The 27,178-nt window shown below is 37.1% G+C and overlaps 1 protein-coding gene across 1 annotated transcript in view; it reads right to left on the bottom strand.

The window, feature by feature from the left end:
• Positions 1 to 27,178, bottom strand: part of marchf8 (membrane-associated ring finger (C3HC4) 8) — a 142,592-nt gene that overhangs the window by 109,602 nt on the left and 5,812 nt on the right. The window contains exon 2 of the mRNA XM_073834648.1: positions 4,014 to 4,189. Within this exon, the coding sequence (XP_073690749.1) occupies positions 4,014 to 4,109 (96 nt within the window). The 5' untranslated portion in view covers positions 4,110 to 4,189. The remainder of the gene's footprint in view (positions 1 to 4,013; positions 4,190 to 27,178) is intronic.

Raw genomic sequence — 27,178 nt, 5'->3', positions numbered from 1 at the left:
GGTTTGTGGACAGTCATGGCTAAGACAAAGGAGCTCACTGAGAACCTGCGGCTGCACATTGTGGCTGCTCACAAGTCAGGAAAGGGCTATAAGACCATATCTAAATGTTTTGAAGTTCCAGTGGCTACAATGCAAAGTATTATTAAAAAATACAAGATGTTCCGCACTGTGAAAAATGTCAGAGGATGTGGTCGGAAGCCAAAAGTGACACCTGTGCTGGCCAGGAGGATAGTGAGAGAGGTGAAAAAAAGAATCCAAGGATCATCACCAAAGCCATCCTGATGAATCTGGGCTCTGCTGGTGGCAACATCTCAAGACAGACAGTCCAACGGACACTGCACACCGCTGGGTTCCACAGACGCAGACCAAGGAGGACACCACTTCTCCAGATAAGGCACACAAAAGCCCACTTGGCCTTTGCAAATGCTCATCTGGACAAAGAAGAAGACTTCTGGTCTTCTTTTTTATGGTCAGATGAAACAAAAATTGAAGTGTTTGGCCACAATGATGTAGCCTTTATTTGGTGTAAAAAAGGAGAAGCCTTCAACCCTAAGAACACCATCCCCACTGTCAAACATGGTGGTGGGAACCTAATGTTTTGGGGGTGTTTTTCAGCCGGTGGACCAGGGAACCTAATCACAGTAAATGGCACCATGAAAAAGGAGCAATACAGCAAAATTCTCAACAACAACATCAGGCAGTCTGCAGAGAAACTTGGCCTTGGGCACCAGTGGACATTTCAGCACGACAACGACTCAAAACACACAGCAAAAGTGGTGAAGAAATGGTTAGCAGACAAAAACATTAACGTTTTGCAGTGGCCCAGCCAGAGTCCTGACTTAAATCCAATTGAGAATCTGTGGACGGAGCTAAAGATCAGGGTGATGGCAAGAAAACCCTCCAACCTGAAAGAGTTGGAGCTCATCGCTAAAGATGAATGGGCAAAAATAGCAGTGGAGACATGCAAAAAGCTGGTCAGCAATTATAGGAAGCATTTGATTGCTGTAATAGCCAATAAATGCTTTTCTATTGATTATTGAGAAGGGTATGAATAATTTTGGACATGCCAGTTTTTGTTCAAATGTAAATAAAAGATGAGTAATAATTTTTTCCACAATGATGCCTCTTGTACATCGTCTTATCTTCTGGGAAACGTCTGTGTCATTTCTAATAAAAAAAAAAGGTTGCTGGTTGAATAAAAGTAACTTTAAGTCAGAATTTGCCAGGCGTATGAATAATTTCGGGCTTGACTGTATATATTTGTAGCAATAGCCAACAATATATTGTGATCATGTTCCATGAAGTTATTTTGTACATTTCCTACCATGAATATATCAAAACTTAATTTTTGATTAGAAGAACTTCATTTGGACAACTTTAAAAGCGATGTTCTCAATATTTAAATTTTTCTGCACCCTCAGAGTCCTGATTAACAAATAATTGTATCTAGGCCAAATAATGTCCTAACAAACCATACATCGATGGAAAGCAGTTATATTCAGCTTTCAGATGATGTATAAATCTCAATTTCAAAAGATTTTCCCTTATGACTGTTTTTGTGGTCCAGGGTCACATATACGCATTTTGGAAAGAAAAGATCTTTCTTTAAAGGGATCATCAATTTCTCATTCATCTTCAGTAAATTCAAAATACTGCACTATTGTTTAAAAGTTTGGTATCAGTTAGATTTTTCCTTTTTTTTTTTTTTTTGAAGGAAATGAACTTTTATTCATCAAGGATGCATTAAATTGATTAAAAGTGTCAGTAAAGACATTTATAAAGTTACGAAAGATATATAATTCAACGAAATGCTGTTCTTTTGAATTTCCCAATCATCTATATGAATGTATAACATATTAGAATGATTTTTGAAGGATCATGTGGCACTAAAGACTGAAATAATGATGCTGAAAATTCAGGAATAAACTACATTTTAAAATACTGTAAATAAAAATAGAAAATAGTCATTTTGAATTATATTGGATTATATTATTTTACTGTATTTCTGATCAAATAAATGCAGCCTCTGTGAGCATAAGAGACTTCTTTTATAACTTACTAATTTTTATAACTTGGTACCATTACCAGTTCAGAGCTTTTATTGAAAATAAAACATCTAATTTTGAAATCTTGGGATTACTTCACAACACCAGAACAACTAATGATAAGAGTAAAATGTTTAAAAAAAATGAAAATGAACACTAATTATTTGAAAATTAGAAAATCTATTTTTAATCATTTTTTACACTGTACATGATTATATTATGAAATAAACCTAAATTAAAGATATTTAGAAATATTTTTGAATAATATTTAAAAATCTGTAAAATCACTTTTACATATAAAAATGACAAAAGCACATTCAAATATAAAAAAGCTAATTTAAAATATTAATAAACACTATACTAGTAAATAAATAATACGGAAATAAATAACAATAATAAATAACAATAATTTATCATTTTTACTAATTTGTATCCATTTTTATAAATTTTTACATTGTACATTATTATATGTGACGCTGGAACACAAAATATATATTATTATATTTATTTTGAGATGTATGCATCATCCGAAAGCTTAATAAATAACTTTCCATTGACGTATGGTTTGTTAGGATAGGACAATATTTGGCTGAGATACTACTACTTGAAAATCTAGAATCTGAGGGTGCAAAAAACTGTAGTAATTGAGTAAAATGCCTTTAAAGTTCTTAGCAATGCATATTACTAATCAAAAAATAAGTTAATACACATTTACTGTAGGAAATTCACTAATATCCTCATGGAACATGATCTATACTAAATAGCATAATGACTTTTGGCATAAAAAAAATGATAATTTTGACCTATACAAAGTATTGTTGCCTATTGCTACAAATATACCTGTGCTACTTATGACTGGTTTTGTGGTCTAGGATTGCAAATTATGATACCTAAAAGCATTTGTAGCATTTTAAAACATCTGATGTTAGTTTTTTGTGCTTTATTTTGAATTTATTTAGACAGAATCTTGTACAATAAGCTTTGTGTTATACGGAAGCTTTGCGTTTTAAGAGCTAATAAAATATTTAAACTCAAATCAATACTTTGTGTCTAATTATTTACTTGCGTGGTACATCCAGCTGGCTGTTATCAGAAAATAATCCTCTTCAGAGGGAAGCAAAACCTCTCCGATTCACATCAAGGTCCAGATCACCCTGTTTGAGTTTATTCTGCGATAAAAACCAGCTGGAAAGTACATTATCCCTTAATTATCAGCTTATCAGTATCAGCCAGAGTTTACATTTCAGTGCATCCCTAAATGAAAGATTACAAAGAACAGTAATAAAATATGCATTGATGATTCCTTCAAAACAAGATCATGAATGTCCATCAAGAAGAAAATAAAGAGTCATTTATGACCTCATGCTGAGTAAGCGCAAAGAATTCTTAAAGGCACAGCGTGCCAAATAACTCCTAGGTGTGAGAGTTTTTTAATACAGAAAACCTTGACTAACATAATAAAAGAAAAAATCTCACAGGATAAAAAAGACCCTTTTAACAGTCAACACAAAGCCCACAGGCACCATGAGATCAATCCCACTTTGTTTTATAGTTCTCCTCACACACGGTCATTCCTGTCTGCCTCACTTACTGGAAACCAGCCCCCCCGAAAGCACCCACTCTTGTGAATGTGTGACTTCCTCTGCTTCGCCTACTTCCTTTATTGTAATCTGTGTCAGTACTTTTCATAATTTGGGGTGTTCCACGAAAGCAGAAAATATAAACAGTACTTGAGGCTGAATTCACAGAACAACGTAGGAACAAAAAAGCAAATTTCGAGCCTTGACAGAAGAATATATGTGTGTGTACAAAGTTTGTCTGTAAAATCCTTTCCTGAGAGGGCAAACAAACGATTGGAACTGTGAAAACAGGATGCCATCATTCAGTCGGAATGAGGATGAAGGTATACCAAGGGTCACAGATTAGAGTACCGCCTGTTTTTCTATGTCTATCAGGTGCAAGACAAACCTGTTTGTCCTTTTCCTTTGCCTTCCCGCTGCTGGACACCCGGGAGGAAGTGACATCACGAGGGATGACAGAGATTTGGTGCAATGGCATGTTCATCCCCGCAGTTCAGTGGAGCTCACACTCTCTGAAGCCTGTCCACCAGCACCGGCATGATGGAAAGAACCACTAATCCAAACCTGAAAATGCACACAAACATATCTTGTCAATTAACTGCTGTTAAAGCTTTCTGTAGATGGTAATAGTCTGGTGATAACTGAACCAGATAAACAACGCTGACTTTTGTGAATTTATACTGTGTCACGGGTGAGTAAAGGAGGTCTGGGTCCAGGTGCAGGGAAAAGGGTTTTTAATTTAACAAATAAACAAACACAACAAAAAGCCAACACGGCCAGAACTAAACATAAACTGAAACACTAAATAAACAAAATCAAGAACACGATCAAAAAGCCAGGGATCTAGAGACACAGAAACAAAACAAGACTTAAGACAATGCAGACATGAAAACGGAATGAAGTGTGAGTGTTCTTATACAGAGTCCAGATAGTGAACAGCTGTGTGTGAATCAGTGGTAATGACAAAACAGACGTGATGAATCAGAGTGCAGTGCAAACAGCGACCTCAGGTGGCTGAGGGAAAACCCACAGCCCCGATCATGACAGTACCCCCTCTCTAGGGAACGGCTACCAGACGTTCCCAAAACAAAATTTCTGGAGGGAGGAGGAACGGTGGAAGGTGCATAAGGGGGAGGGATGGCGGGCCAGGCCCGTGCAGCGGAGGGACGTGAGCGGACACCGCCGCCAGAGGAACGTGAGCTGGCCTCGCCGCCAGTGGAACGTGAGCTGGCCTCGCCGCCAGTGGAACGTGAGCTGGCCTCGCCGCCAGTGGAACGTGAGCTGACGCCGCCGCCAGAGGAATGTCAGTGGTCACCGCCGCGTCCGAAACAGAGAGAGCGGTCACCGCCGCGTCCGGAACAGAGAGAGCGGTCACCGCCGCGTCCGGAACAGAGAGAGCGGTCACCGCCGCGTCAGGAGCAGAGAGAGCGGTCACCGCCGCGTCCGAAACAGAGAGAGCGGTCACCGCCGCGTCCGGAACAGAGAGAGCGGTCACCGCCGCGTCCGGAACAGAGAGAGCGGTCACCGCCGCGTCCGGAACAGAGAGAGCGGTCACCGCCGCGTCCGGAACAGAGAGAGCGGTCACCGCCGCGTCAGGAGCAGAGAGAGCGGTCACCGCCGCGTCAGGAGCAGAGAGAGCGGTCACCGCCGCGTCAGGAGCAGAGAGAGCGGTCACGGCCGCGTCAGGAGCAGAGAGAGCGGTCACGGCCGCGTCAGGAGCAGAGAGAGCGGTCACGGCCGCGTCAGGAGCAGAGAGAGCGGTCACCGCCGCGTCAGGAGCAGAGAGAGCGGTCACCGCCGCGTCAGGAGCAGAGAGAGCGGTCACCGCCGCGTCAGGAGCAGAGAGAGCGGTCACGGCCGCGTCAGGAGCAGAGAGAGCGGTCACGGCCGCGTCAGGAGCAGAGAGAGCGGTCACGGCCGCGTCAGGAGCAGAGAGAGCGGTCACCGCCGCGTCAGGAGCAGAGAGAGCGGTCACCGCCGCGTCAGGAGCAGAGAGAGCGGTCACCGCCGCGTCCGGAACAGAGAGCGCGGCCGTCCCAGCGCCAGAAACAGAGATGGCGGTTGTCGCCACCTCCTCTCCAAAGCAGGGGCGCTTCCGCGCCATCTCGGCACTGCGGGTGTCCATCGCCGCCAGGCAGGCGTAGATGAACTCGAAACGAGCTGCCGACGCCGCCTGAAAGGACATCCCCTCAGTGTCCGGAACCGAGCAGGTGGTTGCTGCCCCCTCAAAAAAAATTCTCCCCGCTGGACCCATCATTGATGTCTGCATTCTGTCACGGGTGAGTAAAGGAGGTCTGGGTCCAGGTGCAGGGAAAAGGGTTTTTAATTTAACAAATAAACAAACACAACAAAAAGCCAACACGGCCAGAACTAAACATAAACTGAAACACTAAATAAACAAAATCAAGAACACGATCAAAAAGCCAGGGATCTAGAGACACAGAAACAAAACAAGACTTAAGACAATGCAGACATGAAAACGGAATGAAGTGTGAGTGTTCTTATACAGAGTCCAGATAGTGAACAGCTGTGTGTGAATCAGTGGTAATGACAAAACAGACGTGATGAATCAGAGTGCAGTGCAAACAGCGACCTCAGGTGGCTGAGGGAAAACCCACAGCCCCGATCATGACATACTGTAAGTGTGAAAAATGAGAGTCTAAATTAAATACTCGTATAACAGCAAGCATATTGAATGAATATCTATATGAATTTGCAAGTTTTGACATCACAATACCAAATAAATGAATAGAACGAATGAATGAACAAATGGATAAAGCCCTTAAACAGTTGAGGTCAAAAGGTTACATACACCTTGCAGAATCTGCAAAATGTTAATTATTTTACCAAATTAAAAAGGATCATGCAAAATGCATGTTGTTTTTTATTTAGTACTGATCTGAATAAGATATTCCACATAAAATATGTTTACATATAGTCCACAAGAGAAAAAAAAAGTTGAATTTATAAAAATGACCCTGTTCAAAAGTTTACATACACTTGATTCTTAATACTGTGTTGTTACCTGAATGATCCACAGCTTTTTTTGTGTAGTGATAGTCGTTCAGGTTAAAAAGCCCGCTGTTCTTCAGAAAAATCCTTCAGGTCCCACAAATTTTTGTGTATTTGAACCCTTTCCAACAATCACTGTATGATTTTGAGATCCATCTTGTCACACTGAGGACAACTGAGGGACCCATATGCAACTATTACAGAAGGTTCAAATGCTCACTGATGCACCAGAAGAAAACACGATACATTAAGAGCCTGGGGTGAAAACTTTTGAACAGAATGAAGATGTGTACATTTTTCTTATTTTGTCTATACATCATATTGTTTTCATTTAGTACTGGCCTTCAGAAGTTACAGAAGATACTTCATGTTTCCCAGAAGACAAAATAAGTTCAATTTACCCTGATCTTCAAATTCAAAAAGTTTAATGCATCATTATTCCTTTTGGAGCATCAGTGAACGTTTGAAGCTTCTGTAATAGTTACATATATAGTCCCTCATTGTGAAAAGATGGATTTCAAAATCATACGATCATTGTTGGAAACGGTTCAAATACACAAAAACCAAAGAATTTTTGGGACCTGAAGGATTTTTCTGAAGAACAGCAGGCAGTTTAACTGTTCAGGACAAACAAGGGACTCATGAACAACTATCACTAAACAAAAAAACACAGCTGTGGATCATTCAGGTAACAACACAGTATTAAGAATCAAGTGTATGTAAACTTTTGAACAGGGTCATTTTTATAAATACAACTATTATTTTCTCTTGTGGACTATATGTAAACATATTTTATGTGAAATAACTTATTCAGGTCAGTACTAAATAAAAAATAAGATGCCTGTTGCATGATCCCTCTTATTTTGGTAAAATAACTAACATTTTGCAGATTCTGCAAGATGCTGTAAACTTTTGACCTCAACTGTAAATAAAGCCCTTAACACCTATATGAACTTGCCAGATCAAGTGCTTTCATTTTTTTGTGCAATAATAAGCATCTGGCAAATGGAATAAAATAATAAGAAAATAAGAATGTTTTTCAAGTGTAACCCAAACACTAAAATCCAGTTAACAAGAATTTTGTTTTAAGACCAACACGGATGTTGATCAAGAAAACATCTCACATTGTGAAATCACGTTAGGTTTTCACAAACACTGCTGCATATTAATTGAACTACAAAAACATGAAGTCTCATGCAGCGTGTAAGGAAATGAGAAGCAGCAGTAAAAGTTGAATCACCAATTACAAACCGACTCCCATATTTTCCATAATGAAACGCATTCTTTGAAGGAGAACAAAGAGCTCATGCCACACTGAGACAACGCAAAATCTGCTTACAAATAGGCCGTTGAACTTCTACCACCATCTGCTGCAACCATAACAGCAATTAAAATTCCCTTCATTTTGTGACCATGCCAACAGCCGTGTTGTGTGTAAGACTTTGCGTCTAAAATTGCCACGGTGACCACCGGCATCAGACCAAATCCACCAGTTTGTCACTGCAGAATGAAGACGTACTGTCATGCACTGTCTGTTACCTGTTAGTGCAAATGGCTTGATTAATAGATACACAAAACTGCAGAATGACAAACTGTTAAACACTGAACACTGAAGTGAGCTAGTACTGACGATACTGAACATCTCCCTGCTGTTTCATACCAACACTACAGTCCAAGAGTCAGATTAATTAAGAAATAAACTGTATTCTGAAGCACAATATAAAAAGCGTAAATGAGATATTTGAAAAATATCTCTGATAATAATTAGAGAACACTTACAGGTACCTCCAAGTTATTGGCGTTAACCTGGAACCTGCTGCTAATTTCCTTAACTATATGACAAATCCTATTTAACTGGCAGCATTCCTCCAATTTTCACTGAGATTGCAAGACGGCTTCACTATGCCTTTAGGTTTGGTATCTTTAGGTTGGCAGTATTTTGGTCAATATTGTAATCACGAATATTTAACACGATTATGACTGGGTCCAAAACTTTATATTAGTGATTAATTTAAAGATAGCAATACAAAAGAAACAAATACTGAATACTTTTATGCAAGTCTAAAGTAGTTTAACAGCCTACTACAGAAATTGAATGCACTTATTTGAATGTAAAATGAAACAGCATCTTCACTGTAAGAACTAAACTACAAAAGTCCTTTATTCGAGAGCAGTGAGTGATTTTTCTCTTTGTATTTTTACGTTTTATTAATATTAAGCACAGAGGCGGTGGAAGGAATATTATTTGTTGCCGCTTTAAGAGCCACACGGATCCAATATACTGTGACACACGTATTTTCATTCTTAACTGTTTATGATCATTTAAGAAATAACTGACAAGGGCTTACATGAATAATCACCAAGCGCCTCATTCTGAAATATTTTTGTGTGTATATGACCGTTTAGGCGCGCACCTTGAGCTAAAAGATAACTTTACGTGTCCGTGTTCTGCTCCGTCTCTAAGCGCATACAAAAAACAGCGCAAGTTCTCTTTCTCGCTTTTAAAAACACAACATCAAAGAACATTAATCAAATAAGCACGTCCCGTTTTATGAAAGTCACGTTACATGATTTTGCAAAATTAGGCTTTTATGGAGGAATGAAAGCGAAAGGGGGCGGAATGGGGCGCAGTAATCTTTTCTTCTCGATTACTGTATTTTCATGATCGTTTGAAGCCGAAATCTAAACTGAATTTCGATTAATTGCACAGCCCTAGTTGGCTGTCAAAAATGCCAGTGTGAATGTTAAGCGGACCAGGACCAAATGTATTATTTTCCTTTTTGGTCTGGACCATATGAACCAAATGAACCAAACGGACCAAACTACAAGCGTGAACACACCCTAAAAGAAAGTGCACTCTGCAGTGACCAAACCTCTCACCAGCAGAAAGAATCAAAAGACTAAGCTCACTTTTGCTGAGGAGCATGTTGTGTTGAGAGATGAGAACTGGTCCGAAGTTCACTCTATTGATGAGAGCAAGTTTAATTTATTTGCGTCTGATGGGAAACATTTTATTCGGTGTCAAACTGGGAAAAGACTGCAGCCCAAGTGTGTAAAGAAGTCAGTGAAAAGTGGAGGAGGAAGTGTCAAGGTTTGGGGGATGAGTTAGGTCTCTTATACAGCTGCATGGCAAGGTGAATGCAGAGAGTCCTGATCTAAACCCGCCTGAAAATCTCTGGAAAATCCTTGGTGACAAAGTTATGGCTAAGAAACCCTAACTATGGAAGAGAGCGGAAGAAAAGTGGACCAAGATCACACCAGCACAGTGTGAGAAACTGTGATGTCCTGTGGTCACAGATTGCTGAAATCATTCAAAGCAAGGGACCTTTACACTTCCTACTAATTTCTGACAGCTGTAACCCTCTAAAATTTTAGTTGCAATCTTCTTTAATGCTACAGTGGTTACTGTTCTCAAATTTAGATCACTGTGTTTTCCACAAAATAAAGGTTTTTGTTAAAATGCCTTGGATATTATGTCAAACATGTTAGTAGAACAGTGGTATACACCTACAGCTGATATTCCTGAAAATTTTGAGCAATGAAGATTAACAATAGTTGAGAAAAAAAATCCAGTTTTTATAGATTGTTCTCTAATTTTGACTGTATATATAAATTTGCAGTGATGATCAGTTCAGTTATGGAACATAATAGCTGTTGTGCTAATAATATATGTAATAAAAAAAATAGAAACTGCCAAAGAGGAGCATTTTCACTATTGGAAACTAGTCTCAGATTTTTGGATCCTACAGGCCGCACAAGTCAAGTCAACAGCTTGAAGTCATTTTCACATTTGGTTGTGCGATTAGCAGTGAATGCATATGATGATCTAATATTATGATATTGTTATAATTGTCAACACATGGGGAGGAGCGAATGAAATCCTCCCTCCTTGGCATCAAAAGTGCCATTAATTCATAAGCTGCTCACAGAACAGCTGGTCAGTTTATACAGATCCAGGACTCACAGCAGGACAGTTATCTGAGCAGAACCCGCTCCACATGACTGATCAACAGCCCGTGCTAATCACGCCGCATTAAAGGAAAGGGCATGTGACTGCAATCACTCATGTGCCGCCGGATCAATAGGCCGTGGATCATTTTTATCGCTCTAAAACAAAGGCAGCAGCATATGGTTTACTGCCAAGCGCACAAGACATGCTGATAATTCTACAGTATCCCAGTCAATGCTGCCATTTTTGCAGGTAGATTTCATGTCATGATCAGCAAAACAGCTTAAGTTTGGTGTCAATAAAAGAACAAACACACACACAAAAGAAAAATCATGGCTGAACCAGTGATTGGGTGGGAAAGGAAGCTAGCGGTCAAATTCTTAAGTCACTACACTTTGAGGTTTTCGTGAAATCCGATGCCATAATAACAATATTAATCATGGTTTTGAAGCTTGTGGAGTGATGACTAATGCACGAGGTCTCTGCCAATTCTTGATCTAAAGGAGCAGTGCTAAGTGAAATGCCTCAGCGCAGTCGATCAGGGTGGAGGAGTTAAAAAAAGGGCAGCAGACTGTCAATCTGAAGTGCCATGTACAGTATGTACTGTGTAAAGGTTACATTTTACTACTGCTATTACTATTGCTCATATCTAAGGTAAGAGATTTGAACAAACCCGTAAACCTAAGGCATGTAACTTATCCTGAAAGTAATTCGCTACTGAAAGTAAATGATACCTTGATTCATATGGCATAAAGGTGTGGTATGATTTATGATTTTTGTCTGGGCAAAAAAAAACAAAAAAAAACTACACAGTCTTAATGTGACAGTTTACCCAAAAATTACAATTACCCCATGATTTACTCACCCTCAAGCCATCATAGGTGAATATGAGTTTCTTCTTTCAGATAAATACAATCAGAGTTATGTTATATGCTCTTTCAAGCATCATAAAACAAGTGAATGGGTGTTGAGATTTTGAAGTCCAATAAAGTGCATCTATCCATCATAAAAAGTGCTCCACACAGCTCCGGTGGGTTAATAAAGGCCTTCCTGAAGCAAATCGATGTGTTTGTGTAGGAAAAACATCCATATTTAAAACTTTGTAAACCGTAATTTCCTGTGTTCCAGCGAACAATGTAGTTGTAGCGTAAGCTCTGGTGAGAAGTGACAAATGCGGAAGCAATCAAAGCAAAACAAAAGTCATAAATTAGAACTATAAAACAAGGACAAGAACCTGGACATTTTTAATATAACTCTGATTGTAATTGAAAGTCATACACATTTAGGATGGCTTGAGGGTAAGTAAATCATGGGGTAATTTTCAGTGTCAGTCGCACTCGGTGTTGGGCATGTTACTTTGAAAAAGTAATTAGTTATAGTTACTAGTTACTTCTCACAAATAGTAACTGAGTTTGTAACTGAGTTACATCATTATAAAAGTAACTGATTACCTGGGAAAGTAACTATTGTGTTACTTTTATAAAAAAAAAAAGTCAAATATGTCAAATAACTTGGATGCCCCCAATTTTAATTATGCTAAATGAATAAAACATTGCACATTTTAATGTTGCTGTGGGACAATGTGAGAGACACCTTCCAGCGGCTAAATAACACATTATTGGGGTCGCTTCAACATGCAAACATTAAAAAACATAACGTGGCAACACCATTAAACCCTCTGAGGTTGAAAATTGCACCAGTGCGGTCTCACTTTTTTATAAAGACTGTGAAAAGAACTAAAAATACGCCATAATTTTTGATCGAACAGATAAGAATAAGGTATCGTTTGAAACTGCAAAGATTCGACTTTTTTGCGTATAGTCATAATAACAACAAAACAATGTGCTTTTGTAAAATATAGTAAATAAACAAGGTGCGCTCTCTGCCGTCACTCAGAAAAAGTTGTCTGGGGTTTCGTAACTCTTTAAAAAAAAAACATAAATTCAACATATAACTCTAAAGCAACCGCTTTTCCACCATTGAGGCAAACCTATTTCGTTGCCTAAATGTTGGCCACCTAAAGAGAAAAATTGGAAGCGATACAACAAACAAATGACCAATCCTGAATGCTGATGTCACTCAGGGTGTTTACAATTTTGTAATGGTGCTTCTCCCGAGCCAAGCTCAAGTGAAAATATAACTGAAACCATTATTACCATTTTTAGAACCATTTGGCCCAACAGGCTAAAAGCGCCCATTAGGCAACCGCTTAACAACATCCTAGCAACCTAATAGCAATGCACTAAAACACTAAGAACCCTTTAGTAACCACACAGTAACACTCCAGCAGTTTAACAGTGAGTTTTGCAAACAAACACCACTGATATTTTCAGAATTTAGTTGTTATGATTAGCAAGATTAATGAAGGAAATATGTCTTGGCCTGTCTGAAATGCCTCAAAGAGCATAAAAAATGTTTGTGTTTTTTTTATCCTTTTGAAAGTTCAAAGAGAAAAACTGTGATAAATTACTGATGATAAATAATAGTGTATACTCAAATATTGTGAAATAGTCTGTCTTACATCGTACACAGGAAAACAGCTGCATTAAATTGGATTACAGAGCTCACACAGAAACTGACATAGAGTAACAAATGTATGAGAATATTTGCCTCAGCTCAAATCAGTCACCAAGTTCAAGCTCATGACAGGAAAAATGGCTAAGAGGAACAGCAGCGGATCCCTGCTGGCAGCATTGATGAGGTATACTGTATGCTTCACGACTGCCACAAATACAGCTTTCACAGAGCCCAGAGCAGGGATTTCAGTCTTAAGGTGCATCACATTAGCAATCCGAAGCAAAGAAGTCACTTTCAAATCAAGCAGCTTTCTGTAGCGAATCCATGTAACCAACTTTAAACTACCAGGGAAATCTTTCACTCTCATGAAATATATCCAATTGCATGGATTTCTATTGAAATTACTGCATTTTGCCTGCGAAAAATCGCCAAACAACGTTACATATAACCACACATTTAGAAATGCTACTGTATGTAGGCAGAATTCTAAAACATTTACATTGTATGAGAATAGAGAAGTCCACACTACAACTATAATGATACAGCCACCATATTGTTGGCCCTACATCTCTGACAGTAAGCGAGAATCTTTGCACTGTGCACTGAACTGCTCAGGCTGGTAAATTACCCTGCTTCCACAAAGGATGATCCATCAATGAGCAGCTGCCGCTTGAAATGACATGAGATCGATACAGCAATGGATCTATCTAAGAGACGGGCCTGAGCCTGTGTGTTACCCTCTTCTGGAAAATCCTTCTGCTGGTCTCCTATGTGAGAGATAACACTGAGCGCCAAGACTCTAACCCAGATTTATTCATCCATGCAACTGTAAAGGTGACATAGTTAGATGTTCCCTATGGACGTTCCTCTATACTGGAAACAGAAACCAACTAAAGTTTTGTATGTGTGAGCTATGTATGAGTTTTGTATGTGTGTTTACACTTAAGAAACTGTGCTTAGGAAAGCTTGTCAAACAAGATACTGCCAAATTAAAGGTAAACTTCAGTCAAGAAACCCTTTATAAAGAAAGTAGTTAACTACACCACAAGCTACAAGACAAACTACACTGAATACTGTTGTTTCCTGAATGATCCATAACTGTATTAGTGATAGTTAAGTCCCTTGTTTGTCCTGAACAGTTAAACTGCCTGCTGTCCTTCAGGTCCAACTAATTATTATTTTTTAGCACTTTTGTGTATTTGAACCCTTTCCAACAATGACTCTATGATTTTGAGATCCATTTTTTCATACCGAGGACAACTCAGATGCAACTATTAAAGAAGGTTCAAACACTCACTGATGCTTCAGAAGGAAACACAATGCATTAAGAGCTGGGGGGTGAAAACTTTTGAATGAATGAAGATGTGTAACTGTTTCTTATTTTGCCTAAATATCATATTTTTTTCATTTAGTACTGCCCATCATAAGCTACAGAAGATACTTACATGTTGTCCAGAAGACAAAATAAGCTAAATGTACCCTGATCTTAAAATTCCAAAAGTTTTCACCCCCCAGCTCCTAATGCATTATGTTTTCTTCTGAAGCATCAGTGAGCATTTGAACCTTCTGTAATAGTTGCATAGGAGACCCTCAGTTGTCCTCAGTGTGAAAAGATCTATCCAGAGAAATGTGGGACCTGAAGGATTTTTCTGAACAGCAGGCAGTTTAATTATTTGGACTCAGGAACAACTATCACTAAACATTCATTTAGTATGATCCATCTTATTTTGGTAACAGTTAACATTTTGCAGATTTTTTTGTATGTAAACTAGTGGTGGGCCGTTATCGGCGTTAACGTGCTGCGTTAACGTGAAACTCTTATCGCGCGATAAAAAAAATATCGCCGTTAATCTATTCTCAAATCTGGGTTGGGAGCTGGGTCTAAACTACGCAAGCTATGATGACTTTCACCTTGATAGTTTAACGCGGATGTATACCGAAGACTATAGAATAGGGTCGCCGCGTTTAAATCTCCTCCGCCAAAACACAGACGGGGTCGCGTCGTCCTCCATTCATAAAAACCGGATCTACTATAGCAAAATGCCACGTAAATTCGTAGTTTTTTGGATTCATAAATCAAATGTTGGTCAGTCACTTAATTCAAATCGCGATATGGACTAGTGTATGTGAAAACTGAAATGCAAAAAGACCGTTTTAATATGAATCCGATATGTTCCGTTTGCCTAGCTGTATGTATGAATGATGGAGACGAGCTGTTACTACACGCATACTGAAACACACGTGACGCTCCCGGTCATTTTTGGCATTATCATCTCACATGAACAGATAAACTCAATCTCCCAAACTGCTGTGAGTGTCACTTTTACCGTTTCAAAACTAGCATCATATCATACTGTATGACACAGAAACTTCATGGCAAACCTGTCAAAATAAAAGTACCGTGTAACATGTAATGGGCTGGGTAGGTGTTGACGTTAAAAAAACACAATCTAATTGGTAGAAAAAATAATTTCATTGTTAGTTAGTTAGTTTACACAAGTACATCTAATTGAACATAATTTATTTTCATCAACAAATTATCATAGAACAGATTTATGAGCTTTATGATCCATTCTCAAAGACTTTAAGTCATTATTTGGGTAGCATACATATTCTGAATGCCTTCAGCAGAATTCAAATGAGCCATTTTAATCTAGATTAATCTAGATTAATTCGAAAATTTAATCTAGATTAATCTAGATTAAAAAAATTAATCTATGCCCACCCCTAATGTAAACTTTTGACTTCAACTATCGATCAAAATTTTGTAAGTCTCTTATGTTCAACAAGGCTGCATTTATTTGATCAAAACAGTAAAATCTGCAATTTTGTGAAATATTAATGCAATTTAAAGTATGTTTCTTTTTAAATATATTTTAAAAATGTAATTTATTCATGTGATGCAAAGCTGTCAGCTTAATATGCTGTTTTGCTGCTCAAAAACATTTCTTATTATTATCAATATTGAAGACAGTCATTCACAAGTTTCATTGATGAATAAAAGTTTAAATGAACAGCATTTTTTGAAACAGAACTCTTTTGCAACATTATAAATGTATTTACTATCACTTTTGATCAACTTAATGCATCCTATATAAATAAAAGTATTAATTTCTTTCACTACATTGACCCAAACACATATATGATCAAAAGCAGCATTTTCTTAAATATTATACTATTAATAATTAGTGTTGGGTCAGACTCAGTACTCAAAAAAGTAATCCACTACAAATGACTAATTAGTTCTTTAAAATTAGTTCTGTAATTTGATTCATTACGGATTACTTTAGTCTACTTTAATTTGTATATACTCGCAATATCAACAAAACATTGTGCTTTTGTAAAATAGGGTTACTGATCAAACAAATGTCATGCACACCACTGTGCAGGAACAAAAATGAATTTCATACTGAACCAGTGCATTTAAAAATTAACAATGTAAGTGGACCAAGAATGGAAAATTAGCTTGGTACTAAAAAGCTACTTTGGCTTGACCTACTGCACACCATAGAAAAAGTAGTTAAGCTACTAGCCGCCTCGCTACTTTTATTTAGATAGTTACTCCGCCTCATTGGATCCTTAAAGGTGAATCTGTATTCAGCAAACACATAGGTTGCAGTTTTCTATTCAATCTTCTATTTCCAGTAGCAGGCATCAACAGGATTTATCCCTGATGTTTTTTCTAAAAAGCTGCACAATCACAGTCATTATCTAGCATCCTCTGGATTTTACCCAAATGGATAACGTCAGGTAGTGTCATATGTGACCGGAGTGATGATATCAGATAATTATTCAAAGCTTAATAAGTGGCTTACTGGCTTAAACCCCATCAGTGTGCTATATTACATGACCTCAAGATCAGAGCGGGACACAAACTCCGCCAGTGCTGGAACATCCTCACAGACTGTTAAGAGATTAGAGCGGGATAAACCGGACTTGATGTGTACTGATGAAAGCCTGCTGATCCTCACACAAACTCTGTGCTGCACAGCAGTACTTTTATTCCTTCATTTCACATTCAGAGACTAGAACGAGCTCAAGAATAAATTATCATAATGTTTTGTGCGTAAACACGTTGTCCTTTTGGGATGCCGTAATTTATCGAGCGAATAGTTATGGCAATGACCGACTCCTTGCTCGATGCTGTCAGATCTGCTGTCTCTGAATAAGACATTACTATGACATTTGTATGTTAGCTTTGATGCTTTTGTCAGTTTGTTATGAACAAACATGGGTTTCTGTCACGCATCTGCAGTGGAAACATTAAGATGTCAGAATGTTCTACATTATTAAACAGTTTCATCTATCCTGAATACAACTGTAAAGCTATTTCAGATAAACCTGCCTCCATACGACACACAAAACCAAACAAATTGTAAAAGATACAGGGTTGTCATGATTCTTCAAATCAATCTGAGTACTCGATTATAAAAAATCCTCGATTGCAGTCGTGTGGAGTAACTGGCAAAATGCCGGAAGTGGCGCATTTCACAGACGAGAATCAATGAAATGCATTATTAGACCGTTTTCCAATGCTGCATGATGTATTAAACCTATTTAAAATCACAATAAAGCATAATACTATTGTGAATTCACAAACGCTACAATAAACAAATATGTGACCCTGGACCACAAAACCAGTCATAAGGTTAAATTTTACAAAACTGAGATGTATACATCATATGAAAGTTAATAATAAATAAATAAGTTTTCTATTGATGTATGGTTTGTTAGGATAGGGCAATATTTGGCCGAGATACATCTATTTGAAAATCTGGAATCTGATGGTGCCAAAAAATCAAAATACTGAGAAAATCACCTTTAAAGTTGTCCAAATTAAGTTCTTAACAATGCATATTACTAATCAAAAATTACATTTTGATATGTTTACAGTAGGGATGTTACAAAAATTTAAAATGTTACTCAATTTATCTCAAATTACTCAATTCAGAATAATCGACTGTGTACTCGATTACCAATATAATCATTAGTGACCGCCCTAAGAAATTATTTATTATTGCCTCATTGATATTCAAATCATTTTGAATGCTATTGTTTGCTTAGGTCTTTATTAATTGCCTCAAAAAATGTAGTATAATTACCCGATTACTCAATTAATTGTCCGAATAATCGACTGAGTACTCGATTACAATACAATTATTAGTGACAGCTCTAAAAAGGTGTGTTTGCTATCTAGAATTGCTCTTGCAGTATTTTGACGGCATATGTCACAGTGACGTGGCGTCGGTGTCGTCTCAAGTCAGAAATAAATTCAACTCAGACACCGATCGGTCTGCGCAGTGCTGCATGAAGTCGAACAAACACATGACCTCAGGCTACACATGCATTTTTGAACACACACAGACAGACACACACACTTTCTGCTGGCTCAAACAAGAAGAGTCTTCTAAAGAAAGTAAACCCTTCTCACACTTTGAAGACAAATCCTGCAATTTTAATGGAGACAGCAGACCTTTCCTAGATTTTCTGCATTAGTTGTAGTTTCTGTCAAAGCTTCTCTCCATCCACACAGACTGAGAGCAGAGCACACGAGGAAACTGGATGGCGGCTGACTTCATGTTTTGCAAGAGGAGCAGGATGAAACGTTTTGAAAACTTTAGTGAGGAAGGCGAAACTGCAGACTGCATCAAAACATCAAAAAGAGTCCCTAAAAAGCATAGAGACAGTGAAAAAAAAACGAAATTTTGTGAAACACGTTGTACGGACGGCATCCCTTTGTTATTATGTGATTCTGCTGCTTTTAAGTGCAGATTATTCAAATGGCAGCTTGGTTTCAGTAAATGCTTTTCTATCTATTAAAATGTTAATGGCTGGTTAGTGTGCAAAAGGAGGAGCTCATTTAGGACATATTCTTGTTTCTGAACGCATAAACGCCTGGATGCAAAATTAAAGCATAATGTGTGAATAATTGGGTCATGCAAAGGTTTCTTGGTAAGCTTCCGGCAGCATCCAGTCAAACAACTTGAGGCATGAGGCGTGTCTGCACCATAGCTGAATTCATACAGATATAACAACAATGATTAAATCCAATGATAAACAAAAACAGATGAGATATTTGATATGTGCCTCATATAAGATATATAGTTAACATATTATAATAACTTTCATTAAATACACCAATGTTCAAAGGTTTGAGGTCTCATATTCTCACTAAGGCTGAATTGATTTGATCACAAAGACTTTTAATAAGAGCAATATTGTGAAATATTATTACAATTTAAAATAACTGTTTTCTATTTTATTATATTTTAAATTGTAATTTATTCCTGTAATTTTCAGCATCATTACTCCAGTCTTCAATGCCACCTAAATCTTTAGAAATCACTTAAATATGCTGATTTGGTGCTCAAAAACTTTTCTTATTATTATGAATGCAGGAAACAATTCATTTTTATGCAAACTCAGACTTATTCAGGGCTCTTTGATGAATATAAAATTCAAAATATCAGCATTTATTTTTTATAATTTTTCTAAGACACTATAAATGTCTTCACTGTCACTTATGATCAATTTAATACATCCTTGCTGAATAACAGTATTAATTTATTTTAAGATAATCTCACTGACACCCAACTTTTGTATGGTAGTGTGCATCTTACATATGATATTTGTTTGATTTATATATTACATATATATTTAAATGCTCATAAACTACTGATCTGTTATATTTATTCATAGCATTTCATTCCAAAAAATATACCACGCTTAAAACCATTCCAGTGATGGTTATGGTCACTTTCAAAGCAGGAGAATGAACGTGTCCATTTTTTTGTTATAAAACGAAAGGCAATAATGTAATGTGTGAAGTGTGATTCTATAAAATTGCCTCATACAAATACAGTTATGGCACTGCTGAATCAATTTATGGGTCCACACTCATTACGTGGGTCTCAAACAGCATCAACGACAACGGGGAGAAGAGCACTGAGACGAAAGTGCAAAATTCGGGATCATTGATTTTTCATCATACACTGGAACAAAAATATCTTTCCTTGAATTTCCTGCTCTCACACTTTAATAAAACGTAGGGTTACCGCCACAATAAGAGGGAAATGGCATTTGCAGAACAATAACAATAGAAAAACACAGCATGTGCTGCAGACAGTCACATGGTTAATTACTACCTTAAACCAAGAGGATGTAGTTAAAATCCTAAGGGGTTATTTACACTTCTATTTACTTCCTGCGGAACACAGAAAAGGAGTTATTAAAAAGTCAAAGCTGTTCTTTTATAAAGAATATTCATGATGATGAAGAGTATTATAAGCAAAGTTTAGCTGTTAACCAAATTCAACCAAAAATAAAAAAAGTACTAACTATCAGCCATACAAGATGTACACAATAAGAGTCCTAACAGAAGATATAAACATCACAATAACACAAATAATCTACATGACTCCAGTCCAACAATTAATGTCTTATAAAGTGAAAAGCTGGGTGTTAGTAATCATTAAAGTCCCCATGAAATCAAAATGTAAGGTTTTTTTGGCTTAAGGTTATCTATAAGCTCGTGTGCTCCAAAACAATGACAAAATCTGCATGTAGAAGATATAAGCATTCAAAACTTACAGTCTCTCACTTCCGCCAATATGGATTAGCGATTTTGATGACATCACCCTGCACTTCAGCTTCTCATCAAACTTTCTGTCCAATCAAACGCTCTCTAGAATTCGTGTCCCGCCCCCAACACTATAAATAGACGCTGAAGCCGCGTCTGAAATCGGTCACTTGTTTACAGAATTTGTATTTTCTGTATGGTGAATGGGATGTAGTACACTATATAGGGGGAAAGGGAACGATTTAGACAGTGTAAATATGCTTTCAAGTGGGGCGAATGAAGTCTGGCTTCACGCTGTGTCACGAGAACCACCACAGAGTCACCACAGAGCCCACACAGTCTGCTCCGGTCCAGAAACATGATAGCATGGAAAGCACTGTAAGTGTGACTTGGCGCATAGCACAAAATGTATCAGACCTGTTCGAATTCTATACAGAATGCTATATTTTATAGCTATATGGATGCAAATGCGGCTTTACCTAGCTCAATGGCTCTGGTCCAAGATGTAATATAAATAAAACACTACTGACTATTTAAAAAAAATATTGTGCCCTGTAATGGCCCGCCCTTTCTTCCTGTTTCATTTTAAATTATGACAACACCACTAATTTATAAAAGAGAACAGTAGTCAACACATAGAATAACGCTGGGTGTTTTCAAAGCACTTCAGTGGACTTTCTCTGTTGTCCTCTCACATGAAAATCCAGACATATTTGTTAAGAATTGTTTTGGACAGTTTTGGCTTGTAAACAGTGCTTGATCTTTGCATTTTTCTCTACTGATTCAGATGAGAGAACTGGAAGAAGCAGTATTATGGATAGAGTCTAGTATTTTAGCTGGAACAGTTTTGAAGTTAGAAAACATTTCAATGATGGTTTTGTTTAACACAAATACGCAGCTTTTAATTTCACAACTCGTTAATTAATGAACAATGGATTACTTGTGGATTATTGTGATGTTTCTATCAGCTGTTTGGACTCTCATTCTGACAGCAACCAATCACTGCAGAGGATCCATTGGTGAGCAAGTGATGTAATGCTACATTTCTCCAAATCTGTTCCGATGAAGAAACTCATCTACAGTTGAAGTCAAAAGTTTACATACACCTTGTGCAATCTGCAAAACGTGAGATATTTCACCAAACTAATAAGGATCATACAAAATGCATGTTATTTTTTATTTAGTACTTACTTGAATAAGATATTTCACATTAAGGAAACATGATGCATGAAGAGCCAGGGGTGTAAACTTTTGAACAGAATGAAGATGTGTACATTTTTCTTATTATGCCTAAATATCATATTTTTCAGAAGCTGTTGAACCTTTTGTAACAGTTCTTCAGTTGTCCTCAGTGTGAAAAGATGGATCTCAGAATCATGCAGTAATTGTTGGAAAGGGTTCAAATACACAAAAACCCTGAAAAACCAAAGAACTTGTGCAACCTGAAGGAATTTTCTGAAGAACAGCAGACAGTTTAACTGTTCAGGACAAACAAGGGACTACTAAATAAAAAATAACGTGTTAGAGTTTCAACAAATTTTCATTTTTGTTGAACTATTCCTTTAACTTTCGATTGGAAACACTCTGAAGCTGCTGTGCAGAGCTGGTTGGAAAATATCTAAGAAAAAATCTGATTCCAACCAGAATCCAAGTCCAGAGCCTTGGGTCTCTATATGAAATACAACAAATAAAACTGTGAAACACATAACCCTATACACGCTTGCTGGTGTACATACTAATCAGGCCTGGGCTATCATCATAAGCAACAAGTGATGATGACTGAACAGCACTGCAATTCATCATTTCATAAGTGGATTATAATTGTTTTTTCTTTGAGTGGCCCAAAGAGCTGTACACTCCATCTCTATTAAAACACATTTGCTATGTCCAAATGGTCTTACTAAGAGCGAAAAAGCAAATAATCCGTAATGGAAGTCTGATTCAACTCAAACTAATGTACAAAACAGAGACATGGTGTCCAAAAAACAGGTCTAATATGTACCCTTATTTACACACCCCAAACAATGTACCTATGGGCCCAAAAAAACACTTAGGTTATTAATTTAGTTTCTTGCGCTTCGCCACTGTTTGCACTACAAAAAAGTGTGTTTATGAGTACCATATTAAAGAATTAGTTTACTTCCAGAACTAAAATTTACAGATAATGTACCCCCTTGTCCTCCAAGATGTTCATGTCTTTCTTTCTTTAGTCGTAAAGAAATGATGTTTTTTGAGGAAAACATTTCAGGATTTCTCTCCATATAATGGACTTCTATGGTGCCCCCGAGTTTGAACTTCCAAAATGCAGCTTCAAAGGGCTCTAAATGATCCCAGCCGAGGAAGAAGGGTCTTAACTAGTGAAACGATTGGTTATTTTCTAAAAACATTTACAACTTATATACTTTTTAATCTCTACACAGAGTACACACAGAGCTAGACAAGACGAGCATTTGAGGTTAAAAAGTATATAAATTGTATTTTTTTTTAGAAAATAACCGATCGTTTTGCTAGATAAGACCCTTCTTTCCTCGGCTGTGATCGTTTAGAGCCATTTGAAGCTGCATTTTAGAAGTTCAAAATCGGGGGCACCATAGAAGTCCATTATATGGAGAGAAATCCTGAAATGTTCACTTCAAAAAAACATAATTTCCTTGCGGCTGAAGAAAGAAAGAAATGAACATCTTGGATGACAAGGGGGTGAGTACATTATCTGTAAATTTTTGTTCTGAAAGTGAACTACTCCTTTAAGGTTTCTGAGGAAAATATTTCAAGATTTTTTTTTCATATAGTGGACTTCAATGGGGATCAGCCAAGGAATAAGACCCTTATTTATTCCTTGACTGGGATCGTGTAGAACCCTTTGAAGCTGCACTGAAACTACAATTTGGACCTTTAACCTGTTGGCACCCATTGAAGTCCACTATATAGAGAAAATTCCTGAAATGTTTTTCTCAATAACCTTAATTTCTTTACGACTAAAGAAAGAAAGACATGAACATCTTGGTGGTGAGTAAATTATCAGGAAATGTTTATTCTGAAAGTGAACTAATCTTGTAAATTAAAATAATATGATAACAAATACCAGTTTGCAATATCAAGCAGCATAACAGACTATTTTTGCACATCTAAAATAACTGGAAACAGATGATGCTGGAAGCCTCTCACACTAATATAAACAGCCACACCTGCTTGCACGTTAACAAATGGGGGGATAGCACGCAGTGTCGAGAAAGAGAAAGAGCGCTGAAGAAAATTTATGCAGTAGGAAATCCTAATAGCAAGATGATCATTTATTTATTCAGTAAGTCTGAACTCAAGCGAATCAGTGCGGTTACTAAAATCTCTCTCACACACAGGCAAAGTACTGCTGCAATGGCAGTCTGCTTCAATCCTGAAGCTTTCAGATTTGCATTTCCTTGGCATCTGAATTAGCCACTATGTGACATTTGTGTCATTTTTGTTATGTCTGTCAGCTTTAAATTCATGCAAAAGCTGATATGACTTTATTCTGGTTCAACAGTCATGTCTGTCACTTGTCTGCGGTAGAAACCTTTGAAGTAAGGGACCTTGACATGACATTTTCAGCAAATCTATCCATGTTTATAGTCTACGTCTATCAGCTTCAAAGTCACCTATATTTGTGTGTGTGTGTGTGTGTGTGTGTGCACCAAGCACCAGTTTTTTTTTTCAAAAACATAAATATTTCATAGTGATTCCAAACAATGAACATTTAACTAAAACTAAACTAAACTAAAACATACAGTCTTTCTTTTCCAGAAAAACTAATTAAAAATACACCGTTTTGTCCATTTATATTTTTTCACCACTGAAACGACTTCCTTTCTCGTCTGATGTTTTCTAGACCTAACAAGGTTGTATGGAATTATTTAGTATTATCATAAGTTATCATATCCTGATTCCCACAGTGGTACACTGAGCAGTGATGTCTAGACAATCCTACTTGCTATTCTGTAACATCCATCCTTTACTTTCGCCCTTGTTGGAAGAGGAGTTTGTTAATATTTAACTATGTTCTAGCAAAATACATGTTAGATAAACTGCATCTGACTGGCCATCTGACTGTATTGTTTCATCTTTTAACAAGCACAGCAGCATGCGCTTGATCTGAATGAGGCATCTCTGATTCACCCCTTAAAGAAGATGGCTTACATGCTTTTGTTGCTGGGTTTTTATAATGGTGACTGTAGTGAATAATGAATAAATGAATATAAAGTACATAGGGATTCCAAAGAAAACATGGTAACTCCCAGTTTAGCCCACCTCTACTTCTAGGAAATGTGCTATCGCAATTTATGACTCGGTTTGGAAAAAAATACTAGCTTGCTGCTAACTGATTACTGCACACATTGTATATTGGCTACTGTTTTTTAAAGTTGCTGTAATTTGCCCCCATGGCGTTGCATGTTAGTGTGTCATCTCAGGAATACACCGAATAATTTAGTAAGGAATATAATTAAAATGATTCATTAAGAAAATATTGCTTGTATTCAGCAAAAGTGACAGTAAAGAAAAACATATATGTGACCTGGGACCACAAAAGAGTTGTTCATTCTCTTGTTTGTCCTGAACAGTTAAACTGCCTTCTGTTCCTCAGAAAAATTCCTTTAGGTCCCACGGATACTTTGGTTTTTCAGTAGTTTTGTGTAGTCTAACTCTTTCCAACACTGACTGTATCATTTTCAGATTCATCTTTTCACACTGAGGACAACTGAGGGACTCATATACAACTATTGCAAAAGGTTCAAATGCTCACTGATGCTCCAGAAGAAAAAAACAATGCATTAAGAGCCGGGGGTGTAAACTTTTGAACAGAATGAAGATGTGTACATTTTTCTTATTTTGCCTAAATGTCTTTTTTTTTTTCATTTAGTATAGCTCAGAAGCTACACAAGATACTACGTTTCCTAGAAGACAAAATAAGTTAAATTTACCCTGATCTTCAAATTCCAAATGTTTTCACCCCCAGGTTCATAATTAATGCATTGTGTTTCCTTCTGAAGCATCAGTGAGCATTTAAACCTTCTGTAATAGTTGCATATGAGTCCCTCAGTTGTCCTCAGTGTGAAAAGATGGATCACAAAATCATACAGTCATTGTTGGAAAGGGTTCAAATACACAAAAAAAGCTGAAAAAACAAATAATTTGTGGGATCTAAATGTTTTTTTCTGAAGAACAGCAGGCAGTTTAACTGTTCAGGACAAACATGGGACTCATGAACAACTATCACTAAACATAAAAAATACACAGCTTTGGATCATTCAGGTAAAAACACAGTATTAAGTATCAAGTGTATGTAAACTTTTGAACAAGGTCATTTTTATAAATTCAACTATTATTTTCTCTTGTGGACTGTGTGTAAACGTCTTTTATGTGAAATAGCTTATTCAGGTCAGGACTAAATGCAATTTGTAACAATAATTAACATTTTGCAGAAAGACTGGAGTAATGATGCTGAAAATTCAGCTTTAATATCACAGGTATAAATTACATTTTAAGATATAGGTATTTACAGGTATTTTAAATTACAAAAATGTAAGTTATTTTGACAATACATAATTACAATAAATACATCAATTTAGTTTACTGTATTTTTGATTAAATAAATGCAGTCTTAGTGAGGATAAGATACTTCTTTCGAGAACATCACTATCTTATCACCCTAAACTTTCGAACAATAGTGTAAAAACAAATATTTTGAATCTTAATTGATTTTTTTGTCCAAGCTACTGTCTGATCGATCAAAAAAATTGAGTTAAGAATTGACAGAATGAAGAAGTGCATTGCAAGATGACCTATTGCACATACTTCTACTCTATAAACAGTGTGCACAGAATATTTATTATATTCTTTGACAAAATATATAAATAGTATGTTAGTATGCTATCCCAAACACAGTCCATGAAGCTGAGGGCAAGTGTCAAGAGACAGTAAAGCGGCCCAGTGCACTAAAGTAAATAGCAAAGCCTGGCAGCATGTGTCCAGATTAGTCAAACAAGGCAAATGTTCTCCCATCTCTAAATAACATGCTATTGATTAGTATCGTGTCTCAGCTATATTATTGTACCCAAGTGAGATCAAAAGTTTATGATGCTGTATTAAAACCTACAGCACATCCATTAGCAGGTCATGACAAGACTCTTGGCCATCTTAAAAAATGTCTGTAATATGAACACATTTGCATGACTAACAAATGGTGACTGCGGAATGTCAGAATTGGCCTAATTTTGGATGAGTACATTAAAAGTAGGTCAGTACACTTCATAGACATACACAAACATAGATTAGTTTACTACACACAAACTGAAGTGCATGTTTTCAGCCTCTGCCACCTCAAAATATGAGTACATAAAGACATAAACATAGTCTCTAGAACTGCTCTAATAGTCACTTCATGAGAATTTTACCGTTTTCTTAGAGAAAAACTATCCTTATCAAGACAATCACTAAAATGTCATTCAGTGTAACACTCTTGTCA

The sequence above is a fragment of the Garra rufa genome, chromosome 2 (genome assembly GCF_049309525.1).
Source record: "Garra rufa chromosome 2, GarRuf1.0, whole genome shotgun sequence".
NCBI classification, from domain to species: Eukaryota; Metazoa; Chordata; class Actinopteri; order Cypriniformes; family Cyprinidae; genus Garra; species Garra rufa.
This window is presented reverse-complemented; position numbering and strand designations above follow the sequence as displayed.